Source organism: Cuculus canorus, chromosome Z, assembly GCF_017976375.1.
Source record: "Cuculus canorus isolate bCucCan1 chromosome Z, bCucCan1.pri, whole genome shotgun sequence".
Classification (NCBI taxonomy): Eukaryota; Metazoa; Chordata; class Aves; order Cuculiformes; family Cuculidae; genus Cuculus; species Cuculus canorus.
In genome coordinates this window covers 11,719,048-11,746,590 of record NC_071441.1, presented here as the reverse complement: position 1 = coordinate 11,746,590, position 27,543 = coordinate 11,719,048, and the positions used below count along the sequence as shown (strand labels likewise).

The following is a 27,543-nucleotide window of genomic DNA, read 5'->3' as shown; positions in this document are numbered from 1 at the left end:
TGGATGAATCTTAGACTAGAATAAGATCCTGATGCTTGACGTAAGAGGCAACCTCTGGTGTAAAAGTAACCTTATAGAATTAAACTAAGGAAATACAGCATGAACAAGCAACTGGGCAAATACAGCAAAAGTACAGCACACTGCATTTTCTTCCTCTGCAACAGTATTTTAACTTCCTGAATTTCGAGTCTTATATGCCTGGTTTTATTTCTTTGATAGCTAAGTTTAAGAACCATATGATACATACTTAGATAATACATTGCCTCTGAGAGGCCTTTACTATCCTGATTTGTCCTACCTTTTAACTTACAACTGAAATTTTTTATATACCTTCATGTCACATATTCTTATATGTGCATTGAACATTATTCCCAAATTCAGCACCATGGAATTACTGCAGGAGATGGAGGTACAGCTTCCCCCCATTATCATCTGCAAGACTTTCTGTTGCAGCTAGTTTCCCCTGAGCACACATACGCTATTTTGCTTTGAGCTACCCATACCAATACATGGATTACAAGAAGATTTAGGAGTATAGAATTCCATTTACTTTCCATATTTAGGACTTGGTCCAAAATTTAGCACTTCAAAATTGTTCCTTATTTCATGTAATGCCTAAGTCCTGAGGTCCCACCAACACAGACAAAAGCATATTGAGCTTCCCCTTGAGTTTCCTATATGCCTAAACTTTCCTAAGCAGAGCTTCCTCTGTCTTGAAGATGAACAGTTGCACAACTAGTACTGGACAAATGACCCACCTATTTGCATGTTGCACCTGCACGGACGGCACTGCTCTACAAACGTTCATGTGCAAAGCGGAACCAGCAAAAAACCAGTCACCACAGATGGTAATAATGAGCTATGATGACAGTTCTTTCTGATAGGACGATACAGATCTAATCCATTCTCTTATGCAAGTAAAGCCGAATGTTCACCTTCTGAAAGCTGTGTCTCTTTAAGCACAAGTCTATCAATAGGAGGAGTATGGAAACCTGCATTATAAGAAAACAAACTTTCTTATAGCAGATTTAGATAAAACCAGATTATGGTTGTCCCATTTTATTCTGTATTGTTTCCAGTGTTAAAAATCCTTACATTTTTTAGAAGTTATTGCCATTACGAGAAATTTATTTACAATGTGTTGAATGTATTTCTTTCTTTCTAGCTGTCACTGGCAAAAAGACCAAAGGTGGTCTGTACACAGGTGTAAGAAAACAGTATTTTCTCTACACAGTTAATTAATTTCTAAGAAGCAAAAATGGTGAAATTTTTTTTTAAACTTTTTTTGTCTTACCAACAAAATTTTTAACTTTGCAGACTACAAAGGCAGCAATTATACACAACATGATGGGCTCATAAGCCAATTTCAATTTATCAGTGGCTTCCTATTCACAAATGATCTGCAAGAGTAATTGGAAAACGCAGTCATGGGTATTTTAATTCCTTTTTTTCTCTGCTGTGAATCTAATACATTTTTCTTGTAATCTACATTTGTGAATCGCAACAGAATGAGAACCTTCTATGATATATGCACGTTACGACCCATTCTTATTTTTTTAAAATACATGTAGCATCTGTAATTGGACTATGGGCAAAATTCTTTTCTCATTTGCAAATCCACACTAACAGCAGTGACATCCAAGAAAAACATTTTTAATTATCTGAAGTTTATACAATGAGAATTATTTCCAGGCCACTGCCCCCACTGATTGTCTCAAGCTGTTTAATTAGTGTTTAATTGCAATTATGACCACACAAATTCCATTCACTTGCAACCAAAACATTTTCTCCTATGCATGTATAAAGAGCTGATTTTCACCTCTGAAGCCACTTGCTCTGATGTCAATGCACACAAAGGCTTTTTCATAATTGCTTCTGTATACCCTGTGTTGCGGGCTTAAATTTTCCCTTTAAAGTGACATCCGTTTAATTTCTCTATGTAATTTTCTGTCTCTCAGTCCAGTGTCATGCCAGGACAAATGTTGAACAGCAGAGTAGTACAGTCATAACTTTCAGGATGCTGATTATGATATGCTTATTATTAAATAGCTATATACCATATTCATATTATTTACAAAGAAAAGTTCATATAAACTTGAATTATTACCGCCCAAAGTCAGCTACCTCTGCTTCAGTTAGTACAGCTGATTTTATAGGTCCATACAAGTTGGCATATGGCTTAATAACCGTCAGGCTTCACTCCTGCCGGATCTTCACTAGAAAACAGTAGGCTTTGATTTTCAAATAGAACTAAGAGAATGGGTTCCTTCATAAGAAGAAGTTCTGGTTTTAATAATAAAAACTCTTTACGAAAGAAAGCCAGATGGTTAGCTTATTACAACCAACAATCACATTTCCCATCATGAGATCTATAGGATTACTTATTTGACTTAGAAACACACTTGCTGATGTCTAGGGAAAACTGGCAGATCATTTGGCTCTGATTTTGCCTTTTTTCTCTGCTAAGTTATGCTGATAGCTGCATATTAAAGAGTTTCTTCAAGAAACTCTTTTAGGTTTATTTAAGAGGTCCCTCTCTTACTAGGAATTTCTGTACTTCGCACATGAAGACTATACCACTGGGGTAGAAGTCCTTATTCAAACCCATCAATACTACTCAGGTGAGGAGAAACTCGTACTACTGCGTGAGCCACACTTTGGTAGTTTCAGAGCTCTGATACCTACCTATATTAAAAGTAGTTACAAAAGAAAAATCCTGATTGATTCCTTTATATAACAGCAGCTTAACTGATGCAGTTTATCAGGCTGCTATTAAAAGCACATTTTTTTGTAAATAGAACTTAAAATAAATCTATAACAATACATCTTCATATTTTAACCATAATGATTAAATGATCAATTGTTACCTCTCCATAAAATCCTGCTTCTAAAAAATCATGTTGTTTAGCTGAGTGTGTTTATGAAGAGCTGACAAAAGGTGTTCATTTTCCACGTTTCCTATGCTGATATTTAAAAGAAGACCTATAGAGGGAGCTCTTATACCAACTGTACAAAGAAAGGTGAAAAAATGCAGCTCTCAGGATAATAATTTTAACATACAACCATAAACATGATTAAAATGCTTCTCTTAACATGAAAAGATAAAGAGTGAAAATTGCATTAATTTCTTTTTATCTTTCTCCAAAACAGCTGACATGATTTTACTATACTGCCAAAATGTTGGTTACAACTTAAACGCACCTTCAGGTTTTCCTGAACTCCTGTAGGTGCTCAGCATCCATAATTCCGTTAAAATTAGCAAATCTTAAGACTACTAAAGATGAACAAAGATTATGGTCTAATTTTGAACTGAACTTAAAAATTTTAGGCACATGTTTAGAACAGAGCAGCATTTTACTTTTACTATTGACAATGCTTAAAAAATATATACTGATGTATGATTTCTACAAAAGTGTAGCTCAGTTATACGAAGGGTTTGACACACCTTGTAAAGTACTGTTTTGACAAAATCTAAGGAAAAGTACGATTTTTATTAAGAGCACTAGTAGTTTTAAAATATTATGAGTTATCCAGACATATAGCAAAGACCACTTGTCTTCAAAAGCTAAAGGAAAAGACATCTTTGGCCAATTAGAAATGAAAACAAATCCACCAAATTCTGCCCTATACCCCACACAGGTACCTTCACAGAAAGGAATGTAAATTTGCTTGATAAACTGTGGAAAATAATTGTTCATAGATATTACCCCGAACATTATCTTTTAACTAGTATCAGAAACACTGCAGAAACACTGCTTAGCGATCTATAAAAAGATCAACAAAACAAAGGCAGCCAGGTTGGATGAGGCTTTGAGCAACCTGATCTAGTGGAAGGTGTCCATGCCCATGGCAAGGGATTAGAACCTGGCAATCTTTAAGTCCTTTCTAACCCAAACCATTCTCTGATTCTGTAATCTGGAAACAAGACCCAGCTCAGACATTATGGTTCTTCTGCTAGCATGAAAACTGTGACAGCCACTGCAGAGGAGAAATGCTTAATCCCCTTGAGATACTGAGGGCAAGAGGCTCCTCTGACTACACTGCAGATGCAACAGCCTACTAAGCCTGCCAGAGCTTTTCTATCTTAAAGACACCATTTATTTATCACAACCATTCGTTCTAAAGGTAACAAAAGACTTGCTGATTCATTCTGAATAAAAGCAGAAAAGTCATCCAACGACACTGTTTTCTTCTAAACAGGCCTTAAGAAAACATTCTTATTTGTGTTCCATCTGCTGGGGTTATGTTTTTTAAAACGCATGCGCTTCACACAAACTGCTGTTAGTTTCAGTATCACTAGTTTCAGTGTTGTTTTCTTGCTGCCTGCTAATGCCTGCAATACTGTGATGCAATTGCAAAACATTCCCGTCCAGCCAAAGGAAAAGCAGGGCTAGTTCTTTCTAGTAGATTTAGAAATGGTCACAACGTCCTTTTTATTAAATTAGATTGTTGTTTTGAACCAGTTACAACAGCGCTCTCAATAACAGAAGACATGGGTTCAGATTTTGTTTAGTTAAAGACTACTGCAAATATCCAATTACTCTGATAAGGCTGATAAAGTCAACCTGGGCATATGACAATACAAATAGAATAAAAGAACAATATAGTGATTAATATTATAGAGACATTTCTAACTCTCAGGTTGATGGCAGTTTAGATATTTCCATGCTAGAACAATCTACCTACAGCTATAACAGTAGGAAATACACTTTTCTTATCCATCCAGGAATACCTTGCTGACTTCCACAGAAGTTATCTGATAAATGAAGAAACATTTTGAATATGCTGCCATTTCCTTTTTCCGGCAGACTCCCTTCTTTCAAAAATACCTCCAAAGACAAAAGTATAGGAACACTTGCATTATTGCAGTCTTATTGAAGTTTTTGGTTTGTGGTTTTTTTTTTTTTTTATGTTGAAGTTCTGTAATTGTTCGGAAACATCCTATATGAGGTAGTTTGATGCAATGACCTTACTTTTACAATGGATTAACTAATTTCTAATTAATTAATTAATACTGTGATTCTTCCACACCTCTGCCTTTATCAGGACAACAGGTATCACACACCATTTTTAAAAGTTGTGCATGTGCTTAGCAGCATTTTCAATACTTGCAGATGCTAGACAGAAAACAGTATTTTGAAACAATCAGAATCACAGGCTGAAATTTTCTAGATTTTGTTTCCTTGGAAGTGAATTTTACTGACTGAATTAACTCAAGCGTGGGCAAGAAGCAAATTAGCAGAAGTCTATCCAAACTATTTCACTAGAGGACAAAACAGATTAAATTAACTTGGTAAAACTTAGTAAAATAGCACTAATTTAGGAAATTTTAGTCCAACTTACTCCACCTTAGGCAAGACAAGGTTTATTCGGTGTAGGTGGCAAGGTTTTGGTAGCGGTGTTGCTACAGGTGATGGCTTCTCTGCAGGAGGAGATGAAGAGCTGCCCTGAGCCAGACACAGTCAGTTCCAGCTCCTGCCAGCTCCTCAAGAGACCGAAGGGAACACCCAGCTGAGCCCATCAGCCAAGAGTGTAGCGCCTCTTTGAAAGCTTGTTTTAAAAAAGCACAGAAAACACAAGGAGAGAGGAAGGAACAAATAAGAGTGAGAACAAGAGATGGAACATCAAGGTCAGAGCAGATATTCCCTGCAGCCTGCAGAGAGGAACACACCAGAGCAGATGGATATTCCTGAAGGAACTGCCACCTGTGGAGAACCTATAGCAGAGCAGATTTTGCCGACAGGATTGCAGTCTGTGGAGGAGCCCACGCCAGAGCAGAGGAAAAGTGTGAGGAGGAAGGAGAGGCAAAGCAAAACTTTAAGGATTGGCTGTGACCCCTCATCCCCCATGCCCCCTTCACTGCTAGGGGGGTAGGTAGAGGAGTTTGGAGTGAAGATCAGCGTGGGAAAGAGGAAAGAAAATACGTTGTTTAAATGTTTGTCTTTTTGCTTCCCACTACCCAAATCAGTAATTATTTTAATTGGCAATTAATTAGGTTAATCTTCCCCAAGTCAAGCCTGCTTTGCCCACACCAGCAGCTGGTAAGCAATGTCCCTGCTTCATCTTCCCTTCCCCCATCAACCGCTTTCTCATTCCTGTTCTGTTTTTTCCCCATGAGAAGTGAGTGAGCCGCAGGGTGAGTGGGCATGCAGTTGCCTGTCGGGCAAGGCTAAACCACACTAGCTAAGCTTAAATTTCCCACCAGGATACTTCTAAGCACTCAGACTTCCAACTGAAATTGCTCATTTTTAATTACGCTTTTGAGTTCCTGTAAGAATTTAAAAAAATAAGTGTCTACAAAACCATGGAAGAAACTAATTCCAAGCCTCTTTCCCATCGCTCTTTCCTTCAGCTGGCTGCTCCTTGCCTTTACTTTAGGGAAATCTGTCAGAACTCTACACTAGCCAAAGATAAGCTGAACAGGGCCTTTCTCTCTGTACGCTATCAGGCTCCATGTTGAGAAGAGATGGTGTGAGATAGATGAAAGAAATCTTTGGGTGCGCTCTCAAGTCAGCCTGGTATAGCTGCAACCTCAGCTGCACAGAAAATCTCAGCAGCCTCATTGCCTCAAATTATACCACAAACACTGCTAAATAATAGATAACCCCAAATAATGACACAGACCTTCCAGATAAGACGTGCACTAACCAGTAAGGAGGCAGTCAGATTAGCTGTACACGCACAATTTTTAAGCTTCCGAAAGAAACTCCTATTCAACACCCTGCCTTGTAAGCATCTGCAAGTTCTTCTCAAATGATTTTTTCTGATGAACTAGTAGTGAGGACACAGAAAGACCTGTGCCAGCCAACAGTTTTAAGCCCAGTATACCTCCATAATATCTCTTGTAACTTGACCGCAGATTCATGCTGCCCATGGATTTCCCCTGTCATTTTACTTAAGATTCTACATTCTTTAAAATGTCTCTTAATCACTTACTACTCATTAATAAATGATTATTTATAAACTCTATCTTTCAAAACTCTACAGAACTTAAACGGTAAGTATTCACTCCTACAACCCTGTGTAGTTCCTTTGGTTAACAGTTGGAAAGAGAATGCTTGTAAACCATCAATACAAGTACCTCATTTGGGATGATCTATGGAATTCGTTTGATCTGTGTGAACAAATAGGATCAGACTTCCCAGAAAGCCTTGAAAATGAATGAAATGCTTCAGGTATTTGGTGCCGTAGAATCTAGGTCACAATGAAATACTAACATTAGGGGTTAGAAGGAATCCTGCAGCAAGCAATGCCAATCTGCTCTTGACCATCCACAGGACACTAAGCCAGATGACTGCTTTGATTTATGACACTTTTTTTCCCATTTTTTTTTCTGCCTCTAGTACTTACTTTGAATATAAATTTCAGTATAAAATTTTTTTCCAAAGCACATTCCATAAAGCATTTGTGTGATCTGGATACCTGCTACCTGTTTGTAACTTAGATATCTGGTTTTCCATATTTCAAAATGAGAAAAAAAACCCAGAACAGATGTGAAGAGCTGGTAAAACTAGAAGGGGTGTGGAGCAATGTATTTGCATTTCCCCAAAAATTGTTTCCTCAAACAACTTTGGTCAAAATTTCTAAAAAAAAATCCATACATTCTCACAATGCTTTTTTTTCCCTTTTGGTCAACAGTATGACTGCTAAAACACTAAACTGGAAAGAAAAGTTGACCAAGCAGATCATTACTGGGTTGCTCAAAATAATGTAGTATTTGGGATTCTGTACATATCAAGTGCATCTAGAAGTGCTTTGAATATGGCATTCTTATGCCCTGGAGAACTTTTTCACCTTTTTAAAAGCAAATATCCAAATACCTCCATATAGAAGTAATGCCAGTGAAAAAGAAATCGTGGTATAGTGTTAGCAGAATTGCACAATGCCACCAGATATTTTACAGATAAAACCTGTATAAGTAGATAAAATCACAGCCAAGAGACTGTGATAAAACCTGAATGTGTCACAAAAAAAAAAAGATTAAAAAGAAACAGATTAGTTCCTGAAATGTTTAAATTCATTTATGAAGAAAGACATTTTTAAAACCATCTGTTGATAAAATGTGTTCAGGAAGCAGTATTTTAGCATAAAGAACTTTCCTTTTTTTTTTTTTTTTACTTTGGATTTTTGAATCCTGCTCTAGTCTCCACTTGGCTTCGCGAACTGGTGTTACTTTTTTTTCCTCTTTGAAATACTTATTTCTGCCTGAGAAGCAAGGATGTTTCCACAAAGTCTTCCTTGGGCATCCAGCATCCTCTATTAGCCGCTGCACAGACATACTACTCATTTCCATGTCTTGAATGATGTAAAATGAATAGCAAGGTCATTTGGCTAACTATGTAGCTAAATCAAATGCCCACACTTCGGAATGCCCATGACTTTGGGGCCTTGGTCTTCTTCACCCTCCAGTAATGGGCTGCTTCCTCAGCACACAGCCTCACATTGCTCTGCCTATGTACAGGGCTATGGATGCAGTTGTCATATTATCCCGAAGTACCAATCTCTGTTCTTTGGTGTTGGGTTTTGGGTTTTTTCTTAAAGGAGCATAAATGCATGTGGGTGGGTAGCTCTGCTTCACCACAACAACAGCTCCAGAACTTGTGGAAATAATTGCAGGCTGCTGTATAAACAACGCATTTCTAAATATTTTGCCACTTAACTACGTGCCACACTGACAAGGTTACCAGCAGTACATTCGCAATGAACTATCTTGCCATCACAGACAGAAGTACGAAGCGTCAGCTTTTCTTTCTCACCTAATAAACATAAACTTGTGTTCTTCTGCAATGAGAAAGCAGTTTCTTCAACAACTTTGAGCACATAATTTAATATAATATGACAGTGTTTGAATTCTTATGCCAAATCTACTGGCAGGAAATGTTCATGCAGAAAGTAGCAATACAAAAGATAAGAGCAGCAAGGTAAAAAATGGAACACAAGAGAAAAGAAAGAATTGGTGAACAATTGTGCATATTGAGTGTATTATTTCTTTTATAGTTAAAAATGACATATAAAATCTAAACGTAGATCTGCAAATGTATCCAGCAAAGAGGAAACAGTATTCAGTAACAGCCAGCACTTCAGTATATATTTAAATTTTAAAACATGAATTTAAACATCATTTAATTGATACTATCAAAAGGATTCCTGATTGAGGAATGCTTAATTTAATGCTTTGTTCAAATGAGACCTTAATGCCTAGATAATGATCTCAAATACTAAATTTTTATGAAACAGAACTATAAAGCTATTAGAAGAATTAGAACAGATTTTACACACCTTATATAAATCTGGACTCAGTTGGAATGTTCCGTGTATAAGCCTGAGAGATCCGAGACCTCCCCTGGTCAGAGACTGATCTTGCAAGTTACCAATTATGCTGCTGAAAGCAGTTATCCTTTACTATTCGGTACTCAGCATCTTACTAGAGCAAATCTCCATGCACCATAGTTCATGATAAATACACCTCTTTGATGATTCTGCAGGAAGTCTAGCACTTGAAGGGGTATGACAGAAAGTATGTCTTGAGAAAGACATTCACTTAATTTTATGGTCCTGCACAATTAGCTTAGTAACTGCACTGGCTGATTTCAGTGAGGGCCACAGAAGAGAGAAGAGTTTCAGAATGTTGAGAACTACTGAGAATTAGTAAAAATATTTCTCTTAGCAGGAAAACTACGCTCCAAAACTTTAAAGAGGAGTGATGAAATCAGAAGCAAACGACCAGTATATGCGGAAATCAAAGAGCCCATGTCGAAGCCTTTTTCTAATGCACACCAGCATGTCTCATCTTCTCACTTCTCATAAAATATATGAACATGTTGCTAACATCAGATTTATAAGATTCAGTGAGAACCATAAGTAATTTTCTGAAACCAATGTAAGGAAAGCAATACAGAAGCAAGGTAAAAGGGGACATAGAGTCACTCTTCTTGACTGTCCTGGTTATAGATTAGCACAACCACAACTGTTAAACACATCAGTGAAGCTACGCATGAAGCTTCAGTTGATTTTTTTTTCCAACAAATGCGTTCTTTGCAAAATTTGGCCAAGAAAGAAATTTTCTCTCAGGAATACTGAAATAAGAAAATTATTTTGGATTGGTCTAACATTAATTTTAAATTTCAGTTTTTGTGGGCATAATATCATTAGCATGACATGAAAGAATCATAGTTAGCTGCATCTGTAAATGTTCAAATACCTTTTAAAATTTAGTTCCCAATCCCCTTTTAAAGCAGTATTTACAGATACAAGTTAGTATCTCTCAGCTTTTTGATCAGAAAGAATTTAAATGATTCCACTAGTGACATGCTAAGAGCTGCCATGTGCTGTTATGTGTTAGGCCCTTAAGTTCCAGCAAACTGACATTTAAGATCAATCTTTAAAGAAAGAATTTAGGAAAACAATATGAAAAAATGTAATCTTCACTTTTTATTCAGAAAACACTCTAGCAATAGCAAAATAGGGTATTTTAATATTACACCTTCCCATGAAAGACTGAAACATGGTGTAAAAGCATTGAATAATACGTATAGCATTTTTCAGTGGTAGTAAGTACTGTAACACCTATCTAATAAGTGATTCACCTAAAACATCAGTCAGAGGTTGTATTAAAGATTTTCAAGACTTTCACAAAAACACATAAAACCCCAAATATACAAAACATTAATTCTTGTTAATCATGTTTATTACAGCGATGCCAGAAATCTAAAGGTTAAGTGGATTCCAGGGGCTTGTTGCAAATATATTCAAGTCTCTGCCCTGAAGAGTTTCCAAATAGTTAATGTGACAGCAGCAAATTTGAGATTAATTTAATTAGTATTCGGAGGGCTACAAGAAAAAGGCAAGAGACAGAAACACTGAAAAAAAAGCGATGAGAAGGGATAAGAGTGTATGAGAAAAAAAATGGAGTGAAGCAAAGAACCATGAAAACATGAGTGAACACCTAAGTTTTGCAAGCTTTTCAAAATCTCTGTAGTTCCTGCTTCTACAGATGTACTTTACAGTTGAATTCTCTGGCTGATTACTCCCTGAGAAAATTGCTTTCATAGAAGTAGGCTGAAAATCTTTTTATGTCCAACAGTGATAGCAGGTCTTCCGAAGGAAGGACAAAATGGGGCAAGAGAAGGGCATTAAGAGAACACTTGCGGAAACACTAAAATATCTGAACAAGGTCAGCTCTGATGCAATTTCTAAAGGAACCTTGCCAACGTAATTCAGTTCCTAAATCTCTTTAGCCACATATCTTGTTTTCCTTCATTTCAGTTTCTGATGTAAAAGATTTGTATACCTCAAAATAGGAACATAAACCAGAATGGTTATTAGGCTTATCTATGGCTGGAATACTGCATTATTCCAGGGTCAGATTTCAAGAAACAAACACCCTGGAACTGTAACTGTGGTGTAATGTTCCTTGTCCGTAGCTGAGAAGAGCATTCCAGTAAAGGACCTAAAATACTGCAACACCTTACTTGTTTTGTTATACTTTTCCAGGCTGGAGTTTGGGACCCAGAACGGAGTGCTGAATGCAGAAGGCATGTCAAAATGGAAGCCTAACTATCCTAAACCTGCAGCCTACTCCAACACTATACCAAGGTACTGTGAATTTAGCGGACCAAGTTCAAGATGCAGAATGCTGAAGAATACGCAACACTTATGTGAGTTCTGAATTGCTGCTCCTCTGTATTTTTACGTGTTTTATCTGCTTAAAATGCAGAAAAAATCTTGGGAGGAAGGACTAGAATACAAGTTCCTCTTAACAGCAACAAGTTCCTTAACAGTCTTCAATGTTTACTGGCACTGCTTGAAACCCAAGTACAGTGCAGACTTCTACACTGTTTTGCTCCCTTTTGCGCAGTACTCTGCCCATACGGTCAGTTGATGGCAATGTGCCCCTCCTTCCCTGCAGTTACCTCACAACTTCAGGTCATGTTACAGAGCAAAAGCTATATTGCTCTGAGCTTGCCAGGGGCAATCTGGCTACCTGTGGTGATCCCTGAGCAGGGGGTAGAGTGACTGGCTGCTGGACTGGGACACAGCTTCTCCTCTGTCACCAGGGCCCTTCACATAAGCAGCAGGCTTACCCGCCTGGCTTAGCCAGTAAGTGCAGCCCTTGAGTGTCTTGGCAGTTACAGCACTGCACTGCAAGATGCTGTGGATATGACATTTGAGTGTGAGATGGAAGAGAGAGGCAAGTAACTGACTGACAAAGATGCTGTCTGTCCTAATTTTAGCTCCCTTTTTCCCCCGACTACAGTCAGGGCGATTTTTGGGAAGATGGTTCAAGAGGTCTAGAAATTAACTTGACCCACCTCCAGGTTTGGTTTTAAAGAAAGTGGCATGTGCCACTGTGTTTTGTAAGGAGTCCAGAATTGTTGGTGTGTACTAGGCTCTGAGGATGCTCTGACAGCAGCTATGCATGCTCTCACCAGAGCCTGGACAAGAACGCCTCACTCCTTGTCTGCCAATTAGTTTTAACACTGAGCAAGGTGCTAAGGTCTTCTGCTTTGTCACAACCAAGTTACCCTGTGTCACTGCAGATGGAGAACTTAGAGGTTGTTTGGGATTGCTGTTTCGGAGATAGAGAAGTAAAGGCTAAATTCACTTCTAGGCATGTTTGCCCTCTACTAAATCGGGCTTCCTATGAAAGACAGATCTATAAAGGGAGATATTAATACCTTGTATCTGCAAGCCCCAACTGCCTATTAGAGCACCGTTCCAAAGACAAAGGTAGAAAGGAAAAGTGAGTCTGTAGAGGTTAGCTATTTTGAGAACTCTAGCTTTATGAAGTAACCTTGTTTTCTCCTCCATTATTTGCTTTCCAGATTTGCCTATTAGAACTTGAGGTATCTGACTTAATTACTTCTTTTTCAGCTTGCAACTTAAATTGAGTAAACAGATTTTATTCTCAACAATCTTAACTCAGTTCCACAGAAAATGGACTTAGCTTTTCAATGTCCCATGTCAATGATTCAATGAATCATTTTACATGCACACAGATTCTATAATTTGAGATTTTTTTTTTTTTTTTTGCAAAGGTATCTAGTCAGAGCAGTCTATGCGTGTCTTATCCTCTTGACAAAGGAGTAAGCTATAGTATACTTAACGCACTATCATATGCTGTTTGGTCCATACAGAGTATATTAACAAAATACCCATATCTGAGCTTTCCCATGTAGACTCTCATTAGTCAAAACCTGGATTTGAGTCACTGGAACAAGTGCAGCCTGATACACACTAGTAAGTGTGGAGTCACTTAGTGACTGAGAAATCAGTGAAGATATTCCAAGCAATGTGGAAAAAAAGTCAGAATTTGCCCCTATAATCTGATAAGCTCAAAATCACTAGAAAATTGCAGGCATTTAAGAAAGCTACAGTAAATGTTTTACAGAAGCTAAATGTAAAGGCTGAGGGAAATGAGACTTCAAATGCTAAGACTGCTCAGTAATGAACTTGCTCCACATGCTGGAAGTTCTTCTGTGGAGGGAGACAAAGATCTCCCTGACTTTCTCATTTTGGACGGTCCCAGTGAAACCATAAGGACAAGTTGCTGTATAAGTTTCTATTTAATGAAGGTTAGAACTGTGTGACCTGGCCTGCCATATTGTAACAACTTAAAATGATTTAGTTAGTGTGAAGGGGAAGTTTTATATTTCCAACAGTTCTCAGAAATGGAGAAACTCAACATTTTATACTTACCTAGTACAATTTTGAAGGTCAGATGTTTAAGATCTTACTGTTTTAAATATCTGCAATATTTTGGTTAAAAAAAACCCCGTATGAACCCAGAGGTTATTATGTTGTTGTTATTACTGCATAGTACAGTATTGATTCTTGCAGTGAATACTGACTGTTTTGTTTTCTTACCTGTCACCACATTATTTTTAACATTCAATTATAGTCTCATTAGGCCACATTCTGTTATCTTCATGCAGCCTCTGTGAAGTGCTTACCTTATTCTTAACTTTCATCTGTTGAAACAATGCTGAATGTAACTGAGGCAGGGTACAAGGGCAGTGCCTGTAATTGAGAACTACAGGAATTGACAGTAATATCACTCTTCCCACCTGTGATACATACACTTAGAGAAGTACAATGGCAGTGATTGTAAAGTCATCTGAGGAGGGCAGAGATCTCCATACGTGCTATTCGACTGGCATATAGCTTGGGCTATATGTCTGTCATTCTGCCTATAGATCTAGTCTGTCATTCTGCCTGGTGCTATGACCTTGTTTTTGAGTGACAATTCTAAAAATTCTTCCTTGTTGAGCTAAGCGTTGCTACTTTTTGTTTCCACCCAACTACACTGCCTGTCAGCAGCGCTTTATTCCACATATGAAGTTAAACAATTAAAATGGTTTCTGTTATGCTTATCTTAATGTGACTTTCATTAAGTTATAAGCCTGGAGTCTCCTTTCATCTTAATTTGCAAAATATTTTGGAACAGCCTTTTTTGTTTGCTTGTGTACTTTAGAAAGCAAACAATAATGCTTAAGTGTCATAATTTGGGGAAAATTCAGAGAGTTTATTTTCTAATGCTGATTAGGTCTGAGTAATTATCCTCTGTTGCTTACTCTAAACATACGAAATTTACCGCAGACTGCAAAGGAAAAGAGAAGTAGAAATTACATAAAACTATATACTTCCAGCAATACTATAGTAACGTTTTTGTCAATTGCAATAAAGACAGGAATGCCACCAGGATGTGATTTTTAGGCCTACTTCCTTAATTTTTCTTGAACTTAGGGGAATTTACATAAAAGTAACAGATAATGACAGACAGTCTACTACTTTATAAAAGTAACAGATGCCCCGCAGTGTCAAATAAAAAAACTTAAGATTATCTTGAGATTTTCCCAATGAGAAGACTTACTGTGACTTTTGTCATAGGCCAGAAGGAACTCTAGGAACTAACCTAGTCCAACCCTCCTGCTCAAAGCAATGTCAGCCCTAGCAGGTTACCACGTCCAGTTGAGTTCTGAGAGGATGGAGACTCCACAACCTCTTGCGGCACCTGGGTCAACATTCTACCAACCGTGCAGTAAAGAAGTTTTTAAAAATGCTTAAATCAAACTTTCTGTGCCTCAATTTGTATTTGCTGTCCTATCACTGTATGCAAATCAGAAGAGTCCGGCTGTGTCTTATTTACAGTACCACAAAAGGTATTTTTTATACACATATTGATAAGATCCTCTTCCAAGCCTTCTCTTTTCCAAGCTAAGCCACCCCAGATCTGTCAGCTGCTCCTTGTATGTCAGATGTTGCACGTCCTTAAGCATTTTTATAGCCATTGAGAAGATGCACCCCAGCATGCCTGTTTCTCTTTTCTACTACGGAGCTTGTAACAGGACACAGTACTCTAAGATTTGGCCTCAATACTGCTGAATACAAGGGAAGTATCAACCCAGTCTGCTGGCTACACTTCCTAATGTGGCATAGGATGCTGTTGGCCCTCTCTTACACAATGGCACAGTGCTGGCTCATGTTTCACCTGCTGCTCATCAGATTCACCAGAACCCCTCAGACCCTTTTCTGCAAAGCTGCTTTCCAGCCTGAGGGCCAGCTTGTATTGCTGTAGCAGTTTGGACTCCTTAGATTCAGAACTTTGCGATACTAGTCTGTCTGTACAACATCGGACAAACACTGGCAAAGTTGTGTTCACATAGACACACATCGCCACGCACCCTTGAGCTCCACATACAATTTCATTTCATGCAGAAAAAAGCCACTGTCAACATACACAAGACTATCACAGAAATACTGTCAGTTCTGGTTTCAGCGTGCCAAGTGCACACAGATGTACTTGCATTATGTAAGCACATCAAGTGCTTGAGAATACGAAAGGGACATTTACAAAAGTGTGTATGCAATTGTGCAGACCTTTATCTTAAAATACTATTCTGAGCTATCTTTCTGTTCACATCCCAGACTTAGTGTACTCCACTATAAAACTGGCTCTCTATTTGATGACTTCTAAGATATCACCCGCCTTTACCATCCCAGAAAGCACACCCTCTTTCAAAACAGATCTGCGCTTTTTCCCCCCCATCTTCCTGTTGTTACAAGTATTTTTCCTTTCTTCTCTTTTGGAAAAAAAAAAAAAGCTGACTCATTTTATTGCTGCTTTGCCTTGTCCAGTTTTGATCATGACATCTGATACTCCAAGGATACAAAATGTAACTAATTTGACACACTTAATATATGGTAAGTTAATACAGCAGAAAATGTAATGGAAGGACTAAAACTTACTCACTTTTTTCAGAAGACAGTTCATTAAAAATCACTAAGAATTTTTAAGACAAATCTAGTGACTAGGAATTGGTTGGGAGTCCTGAGAAAACCAGCACTGAAAGAAGAATTTACTTTGACTTGCATTCCTAAAAAATCATCAGCTAGGACTACGATATTTCCATTTAAATTATTTTATTTCAGATCTTTATTCCCTGAAAGCCACGATAGTGTTGGTACACTCATGTATTCACCTGCTCTTTTATAAAATTGCACCTGTTTCTACAAGTAAAATACATAAGAGAGCAAGCTAAGAGGAGGATGTAATAGCTATGAAGCCCTATTAAGCTGGAGATTAATTCTGAAGTTTCCTATCTCAATAATATTTTTATATTAATTTGTAATATTTTTAAAACATGTATGTTTAAAAGATTGAAGTATGAAGATTTCATTATTAATCTTCAGCATTTTATGAGTACAAGATTTTCATATCTAGACAAATCTCAAAATCCTCTGTGACAAAGCATATTTGTCAGATACAAGTTGTTTAGGTGCAGCTTTTGGTTCAGAAAACCCCTAAACTATTAATTGCTGGATAGTGGCAGATATACCAAGGAAGGCATTGTTCTGTGCATAGCCTGTTTTTTATATCCTTTTTTTTAAATTAAATCTCTGCTACTGACAGCTGTCAGATTTGAGCTAGATGGGGTCTAATCCAGTGCAGACTTCATAAGGTTTTATGTTTCCTTCCTACTTCCTTATCTTTGTCATCATCTCCTTTGCTTTTCTTACTCTCTGTTTTTAAAATGTGAGTGTGGCTTGCACTTTCTCTATTTCCTCAGCTGAACCTTCTTTTGACAGCATATCAGTGCATACTTTTTCTATAGCTACACCTGCAGTCTTGTCTTCTTGTTCATATTACAACACTGTCCTACTCTGTTGTCCATCTAATATTCTACAACCGATATATCGATGACCAAAGTTTTTTCTTTCTCATGACTTCTACTCTGTTCAGTTCCTAATGCATATCTCCATCTCAGCATTTATTTCCCTTCCCACAATTCTGAAACTTTCTTCCAGAGCTGACTTTCTTAGCACTAGTAGATCTGTTCATTTCTTTCCTTCCAAGCCTTTGTTGCCTTTCCTCTTTGTTACCTCCCCTAGTCATGCATAGCGGGTGAGTTTAAAAGGGAAACAGATGTCTCTTCTAGTTGCCTGAATGAGAAGTGTGTTTAAGAGTCTCAAATCCTAACATATTAAAACAGGAAGCATAAAATGAAGCTGTTTGCTATTTTTCCAAGGAAGACATCACTGCAAATAAGATTAGTAAACTTAATGTTGTCATAGACAGTGAAACCAACTTCTTGAAAGAAAGAATGCCCGGCCAATAGCTCAGGTGACTTGGAGACTAACTGAATATTACTGATGACCTTAACTAATAGAAAGCTGATATGTAATGAAATTTTATAGCCTAGTAAAACAATTAGCTAATTGCTAGTATTCTGTCTGGGTGAGAAAGCAATAGGATTTCTTTAACAAGCTTTGGAACACAGAGTTGGTTGTGTCAGCCACAAGTTCGTTCAGTGCAGTGCCATGCGTTTGAACCAAAGCAGTGAACTAAATCAGCCTGTGTACCATCTGCTGACTATGAGTGGTTTCTGAGCAACACACTACTCTCCTGACTATTTAATACCTACAATGATTTAATACATTGCTGCCTCTAAGTATTTCTTTATGATACTTTTTCTTCCTATCAAATTAGGTTCCCATTCCAGATCTTATGTCACATGCACTACATCACTCCTCCTACTGAATTAAAGACTGGACTTCTGAGACTATTTGTTACTGCTCTCTATTTATTTTCTACCCTGAATCCTTGCTGCATTTTCCTCTCCCGTCTTTCCTCACAGATACGCTAGAGAACTTGTCTCATGTGGCCTTCCTCAGCTGTAGGAGGGTAGGGACATGAAGCACATTGTGTAAAATATCTGTCAGACCAAACAAGTAATTTCCAGAGGCTTTCTAACACCTACCAGTTGTTATGGATATCACATTGTTATCATAGTTATTAAAAACAGTTCTAGATTAGCTAAATGTCAATCTCGCAGCAACTGCACAACCTTCAGGACACGTCTGTGAATATGACAGACTCCCAGCTGTGAAATGATTACTTAAAAAATCTTCATACTTCTACATAAGCATATAGGCAGAGCTAAATAAAAAGAAAGAAAACATTTTTCCAGTGGCACACAATGTTTTATAAATGCTTATCCTTATAAAGGATAAGGCAGGTACACAAAGTTCTGACAAAGTGTAGTAAGAGAGACACGACTCAGGAGGTACACATGTTAATACCAGTGTTGCAGTTACAATACTGTGAAGAATCCCCCAACAGTAAAAATTTTGTGTAAGCACCATGAATTCCCATTTTGTAAGATATATTTACACTGATTTATCTTGTACTGAGGCATAGTCTCAAGTATGCGATGACACATTCTGTCACCATGGAAAGGAATGTATAACGTAATACCAAAGAATAAATGAAAACATTATACGCTCGTAAAGCTTCAATCCTTATTTCAACACAAGTAAGAATTTGAAAATAAGCAGGTAGTATTTGTATTCCCCTTCCTTACATAATTTTCACCTATTTTTTTGGTCTGATTTTAGTATGTCTGTAGTTGAGCTGAGCTAGTTGTCTTTAACTATTCAGTTAGGTATAGCCAGTGAAGTACTGGGCAGAAAGCTACTGCTATTTCACCCTTGGAAAGAAAAGTCTTCTCCCTTAAACTTCTAAAGAAGTCTACTGATACAGAGTAAAATCCTGTTCATGTTACATAAAAGCATCCAGTGAAATCAGCAGGATACCATCTTTGTAAGGGGATCAGGATTTACCCAAAATTGCACTACCGTAAGGATATAACCATTCTGTAGAACTGGTGGTCATACATCTCTATGCCTAAAACAGAAACACAAGTTAATGCTTTTGCTGAAAGTTTCCACAATATACTGTTTAGCGAAGATGAGTACAGTTTTAATGAAACACAAATAAGACTCCTACCCAGAAATTGCTGCTAGTTTTTGATGAGCCTGATAGGCCATTTCACATCCCCGGGTTCGAGTTCTGTGCATTTCTGCATGCAGAGATGGACAGGTCACTGAGACATCCCCAATGGAAATTACCAGCTCCCGATACAGAGCCACCTGGGTATTGAACTCCTGGACAAGCTGAAAAACAAAGATGATTTATTTACATGAGACATTTAACTATACTGACAAAAACAATCATGTTTTTAGAAATATGCCCAATCTATGGCTTGTTCCTGCTGCTCCTCATTTCACGGCACATAGGATCAAGTGCTGAAGACTTAGTAAAAAGACTAGGGCCTCCATGACAGCTGCCTCTTCTGCGAGCTATAAGTGTTCATTTGCAGGAAAGCAGTGCTTCTGCTTTTAGTCTTTGAAAATGTTCGACTTATTAGTCTTAAACACTAAGCAGACAGAAACCCCAGCTGTTTTACTAGTAGCATGAGGTTATTTTTTGCTATCATAAAAGACAAAAATATCTCCAGAAATGCTTGCCTTTGCTTCTCCTGCTTCCCGATTCACAGCACATTCAGAGATTGAAATGAAGCATTTGCTTTTACACTGGCAATTTTGCTAATTTATTTTGTAACGATCCCTGTTCTGTCACTGGCCTCTAACCCAGATTTCAGACTTAAAATTGAGCTGAAGTTACTGGGTGAGAAGATCTGATAGGCGCTTTCCAGTCAGGATTCTAGAAAGCACTTTTTCCAATCTGTGTGTGGGAAAAACAGACAAAAAATTAAATGAACATTTCAACCTTTACAGAAATATAATATCCAGCAGATACACACAGATGCTACTGGATAAATGGGTAACTTTTACAGTGATGGCAAGATCATTGTTTAGTTCCACTGATCACATACATAGGATTATATTTTATGGAAATGAAGCACTTGCTGTCTTCTGAAACAAAGCACATCAGACTATTTGCTCCACATGGTGGCCAGAACGGAAGGCAGGGAACAGTATAACAGAGTATTTATTTATCTGCGTTTTGCTAATTTGACCTCAATTTCCCTACATAAAAACAGATAAGCATAACTGCTCAATATTCTGCAGCCCTTGCTAGGAGTTCAACACATCCTAACACACAAAAGTGCTAAAAACCTAGATTCTAGCAGATCTACAAAATTTTGAAGTCAAGTCCTCCAATTCTCATACTCAGAAAATAAATTAATCACTCTTCCTGCAATATTACGTTCTGACTCTTCATACATCTCACTGTATTATACTCCATATAACTGGGAACTAGTATTGGGATCCAGTTTTTTTGGCCACGCTTCCCTAAACATAATTTTAAAAGTAGGAACTAGGTTTTTCTACTTCTGGAGAGAAATGCATTTCAGTACATTTGCACCCCCCTAACCCCAAACAAAACCAAAAGCACACAACAAATAAAGCCCTAGACACAATATTTGCTAAACCTTGCATCAACTCTCTCATTTTGTAGTTTATGGGAATGCATGAAAGCAATGGGAGAGAAAAAAAAATTGTATTATATCGTGTCATAGCATAATTAGTCTGCACTAAGATAAAGAGAAAAGCACCACTGGTTACTGGTTGCGCCAGACACATTTAGCCAGTTTGCTCCTGACATCCCCTATCTAAACAGGGAGCATGTTCAGCTACCTCAGCATTGCCAAAGAAAACAAATCCACACTGATGTTGCAGCCCTGAGACAGAGAACAAGAAAAAAAATTTATCTCCTAAATATCTTTTATATCTCCTAAAAATTACTGCATCTCGACAGCCCATCTGTAAATGGTATTTTATTACCAAACGGTGAATTCCACAGAACTAGAAGTTCTGTTTTACTTAGCACATTATGCTGTTGGGAATAAGAAAAAAAAGGCAGGACCTAGTACGATCCACTTGTTGGGTATATTATACAGCCACCGTGGCAGCTCTTGTTCCTCTGTGCACTGGGAGTTGCTCCCAATTTCTAGTATCAGAGTAGGTATCTGCCAGCATAATTTGCAGTATAAGAGGAAAAAAAATCTGCCAGAATCAAGCAGAACAGAAGTAGAAAGTATGTTTCCAATGCTACTGGACAGAGCTCTATCAAGATCCATTTTTTTCCAAGCAAAGTCAGTAGCAACTTCATTTGTATTCTATTGCCATTTGTATTCATTGCCACCGGTTCAAGGAGCAAGTCTGAGGCCCAGTATCCACCTGACAGCAACTGAAGGAGCCAGATATGGGATATACGGCACTGGTTTCCAGGACAGTGTCGAGATCCAAGCATTCTCAACACGAACGGAGGAAAACGTGACAGCGTAACGCGACAATCCAAAAACAACATGGTTGCAGGTGCTCGATCTGAGATTTTACCACTGCAACCAGCTGCATTTGGGAGACTGGAGACAGGTACAGCGGCAGAATTTCAGGGCCTGAAATTCCGATTCCGGTTTTAGAAGGATTTTAGGGCAAGAGCGTGGTTGAGTGCACAAGGCAGCAAGCAGAGAGCGCGGCGATGCAGCGGGGGCAAGGATTCACCTGCTTAGAATCACAGAATCACCAGGTTGGAAAAGACCTCTCGGATCATCGAGTCCAACCATTCCTCTCTGCCACCAAATCATGTCCCTGAGCACCTCGTCTACCCGTCTTTCAAACCCCTCCAGGGAAGGTGACTCCACCACCTCCCTGGGCAGCCTCTGACAGTGCCCAATGACCCTCCCGGTGAAAGATTTTTTCCCCAGGGTTCGGTGAGGTGTCGGCTGGGGACAGATGGGGCGGGACGGAGCCGAGAGCCGGCTGCCCGCACCGCCGAGCTCGGGGCAGAACCGGCGGGGGAGCTGGGGACGCGGTAGGGGGGTGGACCGCACGCTCGGCGAAAATCAACCGGGCGCGAAGAGAAGCGCTGCTACCCACCATCTTGCAGTCGTCCAGGGCTCGGAGCGCCCGGCAGGCGCTGTCGGGGCCGGGCGCGAGGCTGCCGCCGGCGCGGGGGCGCTTCCTGCGCCCGCCCGGAGCCGCGCTCATGCACGCGCATCCGCGGGCAGCGCCTGCCCCGCCGCTCAGCGAGAGGCGGCGCCCCGAGGCATCGCCTCCGCCGGCAGCCGCTCAGCCCCCGCGGAGCCGCCCCGCCGCCCGCATGCCCCCCGCGCTGCTCCGGCGGCGGGGGCGCCCCTCCAGCGCCCGCCCCGCCAAGCGGCTGCGAAGGGGGCCCCGCGGGATGACGCCGGCAGCGGCGCAACGCCCCGCGGGGCGGGAGCCGCGGCGGCCGCACCCCCCGCGACCGCCCCTCCGAGCTGATCCCGAACCCCGCAGCCCCGCACCCGCCCCTCGAGCGCCCCCCGCACCGCCGACCCCGCCCCCACCCAGCCCCTCGGTGCTCCCCCCATCCCGCACCGAGCCCCTCAGCCCGCCCGCTCCTCGGAGCTCAACCCAGCCCCGCACACCCCGCACCCGCCCTGGGAGCTCATCCGCACCCCTGCACCTCCTCACCCGCCCCTGGGAGCTCACCCCAGCCCCGCACACCCCGCACCCGCCCTCGGAGCTCACCCGGACCCCTGCACCTCCGCACCCGCCCTGGGAGCTCACCCGCACCCCTGCACCTCCGCACCCGCCCCTGGGAGCTCACCCCAGCCCCGCACATCCCGCTGGCCCCTGCATCCCCCCCGGCTCTGGGGTCTTGCCCTGAGACACCACGCCACCCCGCCCTGAGCTACCCTCCGGGTCCAGCACCCGCCCCTCGGAGCTCACCCCAGACCCGCACCCCCCGAGCCCCGCAGCCCCGAGCCCCTCGGAGCTCCCCACGGGCCCCAGCAGCCTCTTCCCGTGGAGTGGCCCCGGAGACAGCCCCGCGCTGCGGTTTTCGTGCTGGCGTGGAGTTGGGGAGTCGTCTTCAAGAAGCCTACTTAGAAAATATTTTTTTCTGTTGAACAAAGACTTGTTTCACTGCTCAGACTTGTTTTCTTACCCTCAAAAACCGTATTATCATGGGGCGTTAAGAAAGATGTTCGGAAGGTGTGATGCAACTACACTGCAGGTTGTATTTGTTCTTTGCAGAAAAGTTTAAATAATAATCATAGAATCATAGAACAGTTTGGGTTGGAAGGGACCTTAAAGATCATGTAGTTCCAACCCCCCTGCCATGGGCAGGGACATCCCACTAAATCAGGCTGCCCAAGGCCCCATCGAACCTGGCCTTGAACACCTCCAGGGATGGGGTATCCACGGCTTCCCTGGGCAACTTGTGCCGGTGTCTCACCACCCTCAGCGTGAAGAAATTCTTCCTAACGTCTAATCAGTTGGAGAAGTTGTTTTCCCCATGCTGCATCACAACAGCACAGTTGCGGTTCAGCAGGCTGATGCTCGCACCAGCTTTGTTGCTCTTCTCTGGACACGCTCCAGAGCCTCAACCTCTTGTGGGGAGGAGCCCAGAACTGAACACAGGATTCGAGCTGCGGTCTCACCAGTGCCAAGTACCGGGGGAGAATCACCTCCATGAACCTGCTGGTCATGCTGTTTCTGATACAAGCCAAGATGCCATTGGCCTTCTTGGCCACCTGGGCACACTGCTGGCTCACGTTCAGTTGCTGTCAACCAACACCCTCAGGTCCTTGTCCTCCAGGCAGGTTTCCAGCCACTCTTCCCACCACCATCAGTCACATCGCTCAGTCTTGCTGAGGAGCTCGATGTTGCCAGCGATGGCACTCTGGCATGTGGAGGGCCTTCTTTCAGACTTACCGAACATTACTGTAACACAGACAACCTCATATCTACCTGAGTATGGACGTTGCCTGTTAGTCTACTTTGAAACTCTTTTTAGGCATTCCCTGCTGTTTTCCCAGAAATGGAAGCCACTGGATGTGTGTCAGTGTTGATGGATTTGCAGCACCTGCAAGCACTGTCATTGGTAAGACTAAAATGACCTTGTAATTGTGTTAGCATTGTAAACATACTACTAGATCTTCAGCACTGAGAGCAGCAAGAACTTGCAGTTTGCAAGTGCTATTTTAAGGATAACACATTTTCTTTTTCATTCACTTAATTCTATTACTCATAAGAAATAAATGCTTGAATTTGGTGCTGCATGAGCACAAGCTTTGAGCCAGGCCATCTTATTGTTCCATATATAGACAAACCATTACCTAATTACAAGGAAAATACTTCAAAACAGTTGAAAAGCAAAATGAAAACATCACATCCATATTGAAATATATTGTAAAAGGAAATTCTAACATAGTACTATGCCACATTAATGCTTGTCTTTTAATCATTTCTCATGTATCATTTCAGTCCTATCTTCTAGTCAGGTTTCACTAAGAGCTATTGTAACAGCAATAATGAAATAATTACTCATACTAATACTGAACCTAATAACAATAAAACTACTAAAGAGGGCAGTATGTTTGCTTGTACATTAACTGTCCTGGCTGAAGTTCTGGTCCCTTGGAGTCAGTGCAAGAAATCCCGCTGACTTTCAAAAAAGGTTAGAATTTAGTTTCTGGTAATATATCTGCCCTGTACAAAGCTGAGTCACAGATGATTTTTGCCCTTCAGCCAACATCTGGAACAGTTTTAAAGTCCCAGTGACCTACAGCATGTTTACTCCTGACTATATTTTCAGTATATCCGTATTTGGAAATTGATCTGGTGATTCTTTCTGTAATTTCTAAGACTGCGTATTTTCACATTTCTTCCAGCTGACCTCTGAAATCATCATGGAACATGAAGAATTTTATGGCATCCCAGGCTTGTGTTGGAGACGCAGGAGTGACGGAGAACAGGTTGGTCTGGGATGCAGAAGAAACAATGATTCTCACAGGCATCCCAGTTATTGGGCTGGGAGGAACAGCTGCAAGTTAAGCCACCAAACACTATTGCAGGGCAGGCAGCGGGAGTGGTAAGGCTCAGTTTGAAAATACATACCACTAGGAAACAAAAATGCTGTTCTGAGAAGATGGAGATATGTATATGAGGGAACGCTTTCCTGAAAAGAGAAGGACATGGTTCTTTCCTGTTGTTTGACCTGGAGTTCCTGTCCCAAATGTCCTTGTTCTGTAAAAGATTGATCTCCTGATGTTTAGTGGTGTGCAAAAAGGAGGGTCATGTTGCTCCCTCCCACAGCACACTCTCAAGACCATGGGTAGGTGACCTTGAAATAAGTTCAAGGAGTACTTGTCTCCCTATATAGTCAATTTTGGGGAGGGAATTCCACAGCTCATCATGAAAGAAAAGTAAAAATGTAATATTTGTTCTACCTAGTATATACTGTAATTCTAAAAAAATCAATGGTGATGAACTTTTTACTTGGAAGTCTTCTTCCATTTTGTTGTAATCTTTGTCTAATCCATTTATTTATCTCATCATTGGCTTCTGGTACAATTTCCCAGGGGTTAATAGAATGTAACGGACTTGGTAAGTTATGAAAGGGACACTGACTATGAGAAATGCGAGGAGATGTCTTTAGAGAAAAAAAAAAAGACTAAAAGAGGCAAAGGAATAGAGAAGGCAAAAAGGCCCATTTCTGTAGAGATACAGAGAGGGAAGAGAAAACCAGAAAGAGATACTGAAGAAAATAAAGTAATTCTGCGTGATCTCCTTAGGACAGAAAAAAAGATCGTAATTTTTAGAGTTAGATTGAAAATTAAAATAACAGCAACAGACTTTTTCACATTTCTTTAAAATAATTTTTTAAATAAAATGAACTGACTGTCTTTCTAAGTAAATATGATACATTTTAAACAGGGCACAAATTTATTCTCCGGACATGTACCATCAGATCAGCATCTGTAAAGAACTTGTTTTTGGTACCAGGCTGCTCTGGAGCAAAAATCTTTAGCTCTCATAACTAGCAATGTAGTAATGCATTTGAGAACCACAGCTTTAATGCCATTTTGTTTTTATTAATCATTTCCTTCAGGCTAGGAAGTGAGGGAAAGAAGTGCCACAGGAGGTACTATTCTGGCCTGGGTCCATAAATAAGTCTTTTATGTACCCAAGATGTTAGCCTTCCTGATCTCAGAGACCCTCCAGCGGTGGCAGCTCCCTACACCTCTTCGCCTCAGCCCACGCTCAGTGCAAGGTTTACTGAGTTAAAGAGTTTTGCAGCATAGGTTGAACATTAGTATATTTTGGTGTCTATTAGTCTAATACTAGGATACAAAAGAATATTATACTTAGTCTTTTAGAAGTCAATACAGTGTTTCAACCTCAAATACAGCAACTATATATTTTTTTAAAAATGTCTAAAAATAATTTATGTAAATACCTCGTAAAGCAAAGATATCCCCGTCCTGTTAAATTTACAGCCACAGTCCAACAAAGACTAGCACTGTATTAGATGAAATTATTAAGAAAATAGGAACATTTTTTTAAGTTCTTTTGTGTTGGCCTCAACAATTTCCAAGTTTACTTAGGAAACTAATGTCCGTGCAGTGTATTAGCAGTGGAGATGCTGAGAAAGAGACTTATTTTGCTTGTTGTGGAAGTTTTAAAAAGATCAAAAGATCAGTCGTTAGTGTGTCTGCCTGCCACTGTCAGCCCAGTGCAGGCATGTTGCTCCTGGTTATGAATGCATGGAACTACATGCTTAAGACAGCAAAAATGTCAAAATGGCTTAGTTTGCTTTACTTGCTTTCTCTGTAAGTGTGGTGAGAGACTCTTTGTGACACTTAAGTCATGCCCTAAGGATGCTAGAGATTATTGTGGTGAGATTTTGAGTGCTTCAGAACTGTTGCATTCCTTAAACTTGTGAGTGAAAGAAATCCTAAATCGGGTAATCCAGGATATGTTCCCACCTTCTCTATTTCCTTTACAACATGTATTTACATATGCAATTCCAATATGTATTCATACGGAAACACCTGTGGGAGCACTCAGCTAGCTAAACAACTGTTTCAAATTTGGCCAACTTTGCCCAACACCGTGTAGTATTTAACGACAAAGAAATCTAAGAAAATGGCCCGTACAACCAGATATTTTTTGCTTTCAGCTCTATGAGCTTAATTTTTAAAAAACATATCATTACTAAAATAACGCTAATACCATCAGCACTTTTGTTACGAGAAAAAACAAGTGCTTAGTTTTAAAAAATAAACATTAGTATAACAAATCTTCAAACTGCAGAAATTATGAATTATTACTGAAAAGAACAAGGACATCAGTCTCTCATTAGGAAAGTATCAATGCAATAATTTTCCTTTAGCTCTAGTGGAGTCAGTAGAATATAGAACGATTGCAATAAATTAGTACCAATTTACCTTAATGTTTTCTTTTTTA

The 27,543-nt window shown here is 40.0% G+C and overlaps 1 protein-coding gene across 1 annotated transcript in view; it reads right to left on the bottom strand.

Moving 5' to 3' along the window:
• Positions 1–22,492, bottom strand: part of RGS7BP (regulator of G protein signaling 7 binding protein) — a 36,928-nt gene extending 14,436 nt beyond the window's left edge. The window contains exons 1-2 of the mRNA XM_054055054.1: positions 22,186–22,492; positions 19,289–19,455 (exon numbers count right to left, since the gene is read on the bottom strand). Of these exons, the coding sequence (XP_053911029.1) occupies positions 19,289–19,455; positions 22,186–22,296 (278 nt within the window). The 5' untranslated portion in view covers positions 22,297–22,492. The remainder of the gene's footprint in view (positions 1–19,288; positions 19,456–22,185) is intronic.
• Between the last annotated feature and the right edge of the window lie 5,051 nt (positions 22,493–27,543).